The sequence below is a fragment of the Micromys minutus genome (genome assembly GCF_963924665.1).
Source record: "Micromys minutus genome assembly, chromosome: 6".
Lineage (NCBI taxonomy): Eukaryota > Metazoa > Chordata > Mammalia > Rodentia > Muridae > Micromys > Micromys minutus.
In genome coordinates, this window is record NC_137975.1 from 72,920,241 (window position 1) to 72,928,598 (window position 8,358).

Sequence of the window (8,358 nt, forward strand, 5' to 3'; positions counted from 1 at the left end):
CCTGGGTCCTCACTGTTGTCTGGCACCATCTCTTTTCACAAATTGTCTCCACAAATATTTACTTTTGTTTCTGGGCACTCAGCTTGATTACCATGGTTGGTTTTGTATATCCTTATTCATGGTCTCTTAATTACTGTTTTAATCAGAATGAATTTAGAAATTGATGACAAAATTAATACTATAAATTTGTCACATCTTTTCAAGTTGAACAGTGTAATTCTTCTAAATCCGTATTAGAGGGTGTTACATTTCAGTGCAGCTGGACATAGTGGTACACACTTATTATCCTACCATTTGTAAGGTTGAGACAAAATCGTTACAAGCTGAAAACCACTCTGAGCTACACAGCAGTGTCATGGTTTTGTTTTTTTTTTTTAATCCCAATAGTCAATTTTTACTACTTTAAAAATAATAATAGTTGGGCAGTGGTGCACACCTTTTATCTCAGCATTCAGGAGGCAGAGGTAGGTGGGTCTATGTGAGTTCAAGTCCAGCCTGGTCTACACAGAGTGAGTTCCAGGACAAGCAGGGATACAGAGAGAAACTCTGTTTCAAAAAAAAAAAAAAAAAGCAAAACAATAGATAACAATAAAGCACACACACACACACACACACACACACACACACACCACTTAGCTGTTACCTTTCTGTTCTCTCCTTTATTCTTTCTTCTGTCCCAGTCTTAAGCAACCAGCAACCATTCCTGTGGATTTGCATACTCTGTTTCATTACATGTGTGGTAAATTCTTACAATTGTACGTTGACAGGATACATTGTAACTACAACTAATGTCTCATTCAGTTTTCATTCATTCAGTCCCTCAGAGTTTAGTTCTCCTTCCCCAGTTCCTCTATGCAACCACCTTTTGGGGACACTTCATAGTTGGATACATCCCTCTTTATTCTTACCCTGTTTATATTCTAGGGGACTCTTAGTGTGATCTTCTAGAACTGTTTAATATTCATAGATGCTCTATCATTGATATGTAGATGTTCATAATTTCTGTACTTTCTGAATATCTTCTAGTAGCTTTGTGTATGTGTGGGGCACATCCGTGAGTTCGTGTATTGGCTCTCCACTTTGCTTAAAATTTAAAAAATTACATTTTATGTATACATAGTGTGTGTGTGTGTGTGTGTGTGTGTGTGTGTGTGTGTGTGTGTATGAGCATGCTATCGCTATATTGTGTATTTGGAGCTCAGAGGACAGCTTGTGGGAGTTAGCTCGCTCCTTCCACCAAGTAGATGCTCAGATTTGGTCATCTTGCTTGTCATATTGTTTTGAAAGAGTGCGTGGTTAGCTACAAGTTTTGTTTTCGGGTGGAATGCTCATGGCTGGGCAGAGTTCTTTAATACTGAGACCAGTGGACAGTATAGGGTGCAGAGTGAAACTTTCTGTATCTTTTAAAAGTCAGTTCGACCTTCAACTCTTACCAGCTTGTTCAGCACACTAATTCTGCAAGTGAGTAGAGGTTTGATAAGGAAGAGGAGCGCCAAGTGTCTTCTCAATAGACCTTTTGCCGACAGGGTGCAAGTCGAACAAGGTTAGAAATCCTGGCTTTACCCACTGAAAGTATGATCCTGGGTTTGGCCACGAGGAGGCTCTGATAGAACCCGATGTTACCTCAGTCGGCTGCAGCCTTTCCCATTGACGGGTCACAATGCCCTATAGCCTGCCGAAACAGTTCCGTCGTACTCTCTAGTCCTGTGCATTCTCGATCCACCCACTCGTCCCCTCACTAAGTAGGGAACCAAATCTCCCAGAGTCCCTCCCAGCTTAGAGTTTGGGGAACTGGGACGCACACATATGCGCATCCAGACCGAAGGCCAGGTTCAGCCTGGATGCTGGACACCGAGCCCCCTTGAGCTCTTCCAGTGTGGCGCCCAGACTGCAGATCCCCGAGCGGGTTGATGTGGTTGCCGAGGCCCGCGTGTCGCCAGCTCCCCGGTCCCCTCGCGCTTTTCTGGCGCTCGTGACCCAACCGTCATTCGAGCAGCCGATGCTTGGATTCCGCCACCTCCGCCGAGGCTCTGAAACATCAGAAGTTGAAACCGGGCCAGAAGTCACCGCCCGCCAGCACCTCTCAGCATGGGCAGCTACCTGGGTATAGCGGGGTCCTCGCCGAGGTCCCCAGCACAGGGGCGCGTAGACGCGTGGGAGAAGCCTGCGACCGGGCGACCCGCTAGGCCCCTCTACCAGGTCCACCGTGTGCAGCACGTCCACCGCGTCCAGCCCGCCCGGAGACACAGGCCGGCCCGGAGGCCCCCCAACTGGGATCCAGCCAACCCTGCCGCTTTCGTCAGTGAGGCCTGGAGGCGCTTTCCCATGAAGAGGCCACAGAACCCCATCATGGGCTCTCTTCCTTCAGACTGGTGGGAAAGTTACCTGAAGCGTAATATTTGGTCCCTTCGTCACCCTCGGGCCACATGGAGTCCGGTGACAGTCAAGATCTCGCCTCCAGAGCGGAGACCCCGGCCCTTGTTCCCAGCCTCCAGCGTGGTGAACTCCGCGGAACCTTCAGAGGAGCCACCAGGCCCCTGTGGAAAGGACCCGGTGCTTAGGGCCCTCTTCGAGTGCAGGAAGGGCAGAGCCAGGTGGGAAGAGCCACTGCTCCCCGACAGCTCTGACAGTCAGAGGAATTCGGCCACCGTATTGTCTGCCTTTAAACCCCTGTTGAAAAGTGGGGTCACCGTTTCGTTTGTGGCCAGGCCTGGGTCTCTGAAAAGGAGCTTCCATGCCCAGAGCTCAGATCATAACTGTAAGAGATCCAGTTGCTCCTCTGTGGCCCTCTTGGCCAGCATACATACCAGAGGGCCCCCAAGCACGAAAAGAAATGCTATTACCAGTTCTTACAGTTCTTCTAGAGATCTCTCAGACTCTTGGAAGAGACATTTTTCCAGGGCATCCTTCCAGACTCCAGAATGGCCACTGAAAAAGACAGGGAAAAGTCCTAATTCTCACACCTTAGTCACACCCAGCAGCTCTGGAGAGCTAAATGGAAAGAGTCCTCTATGGCAGTCTGGCCCTAGGGACTTGCTGACTGGACCTTGCCAGCAAGGTCCCATTGTCACTGAAGAGGACCCAACATTAGAGGGGCAAGCTGTGCCGAGCAACCAAACCACGGAAGCTACAACTGGGACAGCCACAGACTCCATTCCAGAGATCAGAGCTGGTATTCAGCCTCCCTTGTCTCTCAGTCGGCCTTCTTCGGAGACAGGACTTAGTACCCACGTGAACCCTCAGCTAGAAAGCTTAAGAAATATGCCTGCCCCACATGGGTGCTCACAGTTAGAGCACATTCAAGGCATCTCTTCAGACTCAAAACCCTCAACGGCTTTCTTCCAGGCATCTCCAGGCGCTCCTGCCACTCCAGTCACTGGTTCTCCCTGGCCATCTCCACTCCCTCGGGCTCACAGGTCTGCTGGGTCCCCACCTCCATCTGTCATTCTCCCCACAGCACCCACCACACGAAGCCCAGTTCTCCATCTTCCTGCTTCTGTACTTCCCGTGGAGAGTTCTGCTCACTTGGCATTAAGACCTGTTTGGGGGCCCGTGCACAGTCCTGAGGCTAAAACTGACTCACTCTCCAGAATTTCTGTCATGGCTGAGGCATCTTTAAGCTCTTCTCTCTTCACAAGTCCAGGTATCTTAAGACCCACCTTCAAGCCTACCTCTGACGGTATAGAACCACTTAAAACCGTGTCTGAGACAGCTCCTGTGTCCACCAGGCAGTCCTCTCCTTCCTTGAGTTCTGATTCTCCCCATCTTTTCCACAGTCCAGCCACCACGGCCCCCTGTGTAGTTACATCTGCCATTCCCGCCAGCACATCCAAAGGCCCTGGTGTAGATTTGAACACAATGAGCAGCACCACAGGCAATTCTCGCTCTGTGTCTTCTTGTGACACTTTGCTGCTTGGAGCTTCCCATGACTTTCCCCCAGCCACTGGCTTAATTTTCTCTTCCCCTTCCCAACACCCCACAGCTCCCACTGTGCACACGGTCACCGTCTTTAGCCAGGTTCTTACTAGTGCTGTCGAGATAGCTCCTCTCAGAAGCACCAATAAATCGAAGAGGGTGAGCAGCCCTCTGGCAACTTTAGGCTTATCATCCACAAACCAGCCCTCAGGGACCTCAAGCACCTCCAGTGTGACTTCAGCGCTCACAGCATCTTTGGGGGCAAGCCCAAAGCGTCATTCTCGATCATCCCGAAGAAACACTTCTCCACCTTCACCTGGGGCCACAGATGGGCTAAAGCAATCTCTCCAACGAGCTCCTGCCCAAAGCTTCAGTACCTCTTTCCTTTCAGAGAATTCAGGTGTGTTACCACCTGCTCAACTGGTCCTTAGCAAGACCACACAGCCAGCTTGTGGGGGGTTGACACCTTCAGCTCCCATTATCCACATGCCTACCACCAGCCAGCCGGGCTGCAGCAGTACCCTAGCTGGGTTTCCGCTCAGCAAAGCTAGTTCAACTGCCCTTAGGGTTGTCAGGCAGAACCACCAGAGTGGGACCTACAGTTCAGTGTTTGGCAGCACAGCCCCGAGACCTTTTGCTTTTGGAGGATTAGTGACCCCTATGGATTGTGAGCCTGAGGCTGCCCCACAAAGGAGCACTTCTGGAGCAAGGCCAAGTGCAACCCCAAGCACCCTGGCTCCCTATGTGCAATGCTGGAACCAGAGCATGCAGGGCCCTCCTAGCCAGATCGCACATTTGGTTAGCATTCCCCCAAGAAAGATCATGTCTGGGCCCCCCTCCCTGGCTCCCTTTGCTCAGAGTACCCCTGTACCTGGAGCAATTAAGGCAGGCAGCAGTCTTGGCTTTGGGATGTCCTCTCCAACTGTGCAGGGTTGTGTGGGGAGAGATCCTTTCAGATCATTGGAACCTTCATTCTGCATTGGTACAAAATCAAAAACCCTAAGGAATCGGGAGCCAGGGCGCTCCCGAAAACATCACAAGAAATAGCCCACTCTGCAACACAGAGCCTCCATCTTTCCCAGTTCTCTATAACAAACATACCCAAGACCCAGAGTGAAAGCTGTAGGTGTCTCCCCACCCCCCATGAGTCATCCTAGGTCTTCCAGGGAGGTAGACCAACCAATGTGTCATCAAGTGCTGGCAGAGAATGGGGCTGAATGAGACCAAAACCACTGGAGCAGACTTGGTGTCTCTCCACCCACTCCTCTGTGAGCTCCACAAGGGCATAGCCTCCCATCTGAGCAATGGCCATGGCAGGAAGAAAAGCATTCGTGGCGGGGGTTAGGGGGGTGGGAAGATGGGTTGATTCTCTATCTTAGCCTCCCGATATCTACAGAGACACCACATTCTCAGTGCTTGTTCCTCTGGGGTCTCCAGGGAGTGTGTGGGTGTGACCTGATCAAGGTCATCGCTGAGGGTTTCCTTGTCTGCTGCTCTTTGCCCCCATCTTCTCTATAAAGTTGCTCCAGTCTTTTCCCAAAGAAGTGTAGCAGCTTAGCCCCATCCTTCTTTAGGTCAGCTTAATGTACAAGAGTAATGAAGATTCAGCCTGTCAGACCGGAAAGGAAGGCCATTCCTTGGTACAGTTCCCTCCAGGATCAAAGCAGGCCAACCCCTCTTTTCTGTCTACTCGCTTCTCCACCTGCTGCCCTCCACTTGGCCTTCATGGAGACTCAGTCTTTTCGCTGTTAGTTTCTGGTGTGTGTGGTGTTGGGCTGGAGTGGATCTGCAGGAGTGGTGTGACGTTGGCAAAGCCAAAATTTTAATGGCATAGAAGTCCATCTGCAGGCTGGCCGATGGGACCAAATATCACTACTCCAGGCTGCCAGGCTGACTCACCCTAAGTTCACAGCTTCAGTGTGACCTTAAAAGATGGATTCTCGGGTAGTGGGAAGGCAGGGGAGAAAGACAGCCAAGATACCGAAGCCTTCTTTCTTTTCCCTACACCGTAGGCCGTGCTAGGAACTGCAAATGCCCAAGTAGGGAAATCAAAACTTTCATTTTTATTTTCTTTTTATTGGTGCTTCATCAAATCGGCCCTTTCTATAGTCACACCTTCCGTGAAACCCTTAGGCCAAGCAACAAAAACAGGCAAAGGTAAACAGCAGGCATCTAAGCTGACTCCAACCCTCAGGCCCACAGGAAGTGCACGAGCAAGCTGGATATCTTCCTTAGCACTTCTTAGCATCCCACACACTAAGGTATACATGCTTCTTTGGGTACATTTATCACACACACACACACACATACACACACACACACACATATATATATATATATATTATTTTATGGATACCTTGGGAAAAAAATCTAATTGAAAAAGTAATCGACTTCAAATTGAATGATAAAATAAAAATATACTGTTGAAAAAAAGTCTATGATACAGGAATTGCTGTCAAGCCCGTCTATGTGTGCCTGGGCACGTGCGTCGTGGCACATGGTCGAGGTCAGGGGACTCCTCTGGTGAGCTTCTTTCCCCTTCCCATGTGGGCTCCATGTTTTAAGGATTGAGCTCCTATCACCAGACTTGTGAGGCAAGTGTCTTAACCCAATGTTTCAACCAATGTTCAACCCAATGTTTCATGACTTGAGAAAGCCACATGACATGGTGCCATCTTGCTTAGTGACATCGTGAAGATGCCAAAGGCCATGAGACTTCATTGGCATGTGGGTTAAGGCAGCTCTATGACATGAACCAAAATGGCAGCACTCATAAAACTCTCTAGTGCAGCTGATCCCCGGGGGAACCCCACACTCCTTTTAACATCAGACATAGAGGTGGAAAGCCAACGTCTTCACCCCTAGATTCTCACAGACTGCGACTGCTCCTGGGAATGTAGCTTTAGAGACTTAGAAAACCACAAGCAAATGGAAAATACAAAAAACTAAATCCTGTTAGCATGTATCATGGGAAACCTACACTTCCTCTTTATTGCCTTTCTTTAAAAATATAGTTCCATTGTAGGTATGGTCTATCTACTGTTTTGTTGTCGTATAATATAAATTAAATATATGCTCAAGAAGAATACACAACTGACAATTCATGTAGAAATGCATATGTAAGTCTTCAACTTTTCCCTCACTGGTTCAAGAAGTGTTTTGGATACTGTCCATAGCTCCTACGTTAGAATGGAGCCTCATGAGCCTCCTCCTACACATTGCTAGGATGTTGGCTGGCTTGATTTTGTGCATACCTCGTGAAGGCAACCGGTGCTGCCCTGAGCTCACAAGTGCTGCTTTCCTATCATGGTAGAAAGACAGTTTCCCTCTGGTCCTCCCTAACCCCTGATTCTTACAATCATTTCTGTACCTTTTCTATAATGGTCCCTCAGCCCTGGAGAAGGGGATTTGGTATAACTTACAAGGAGGAATTGGGGGTGAATATGATCACAGTCTACTGATCAAATACTCAGACATTATGTAAGAATGTTTTAAGGCATGTTGCCATATGTATATGCTTGTGCATAGGAAACTGATTGTAGATCTACCAGACATGGAGGAACACTATGAACTAGAAGAACAAGGAAGAAAGGGTAACTGTAAGCTGATTGTAACTAATTTCAGTGAACTTGTTAAATGGTGAAAAGTTAAAGTGTCAAGCCGCATGTCATGGTATAATTCCTTTGTGATACAAGAAAGAAGGAGATAAGAATATGTATAGATTAACCAGAGTAATAAGGTCAGCCATTGTGATAGTTTGCAAGTGCTAGGCCCAGGGAGTGGCACTAGTAGAAGGTGTGGTCTTGTTGGAGGAAGTGTGTCACTCTGGGGCTGGGCTTGGAGACATTCCTCTTAGCTGTCTGAGGATGCCCAGTCTGTTCCTGGCTTCCTTAGGATGAAGATGTAGAATTCTCAACTTCTCCTGCCCCATGCCTGCCTGGATGCTGCCATGCTCCTGACTAGATGATAATGGACTGCACCTCTAAACCTGTAAGCCAGCTCCAATTAAATGTTGTCTTTATAAGACTTGCTTTGGTCATGGTGTCTTTCTCAGCAGTAAAACCTTAACTAAGATAGTTATGTAGGAGAGCTTGGGTGAGAACAGGACTGAGGAGCAGCACTTCACTAAGGATTGGGTTAGGAAGGTTAGAAATGGCAGAACTAAAACCAAACAAAAAAAAAAAAAAAAAAAAAAAAAAAAAAACAAAAAAAAAAAAACAAAGCAGATGTTATTTCTGAGGAACGTAGTGCCACAACGAGGGATAAAATGTGCCAAATCAAATTAAACACACACACGCACAACACTACCTAGAACAGGGCAAGAACTACAAAACTCCTCCTTATAAAAATTTGCTTTTCATTTCAAAATTGATTTGTTGTTCTGTTGTCATGTGGAAAATGATCCACCTAGGGATCATTCCTATCTGCAGACAGCAAACTGCA

At 48.0% G+C, this 8,358-nt stretch overlaps 1 protein-coding gene across 1 annotated transcript; it reads left to right on the top strand.

Annotated features, from left to right (window-relative positions):
• Positions 1-2,088: 2,088 nt before the first annotated feature.
• On the top strand, positions 2,089-4,962 carry POM121L2 (POM121 transmembrane nucleoporin like 2; the record flags this gene model as incomplete). The annotated part of the gene is made up of 1 exon (XM_080917734.1): positions 2,089-4,962. One exon carries the CDS (start codon positions 2,089-2,091, stop codon positions 4,960-4,962), a length of 2,874 nt encoding a protein of 957 aa, XP_080773860.1.
• Positions 4,963-8,358: the final 3,396 nt, after the last annotated feature.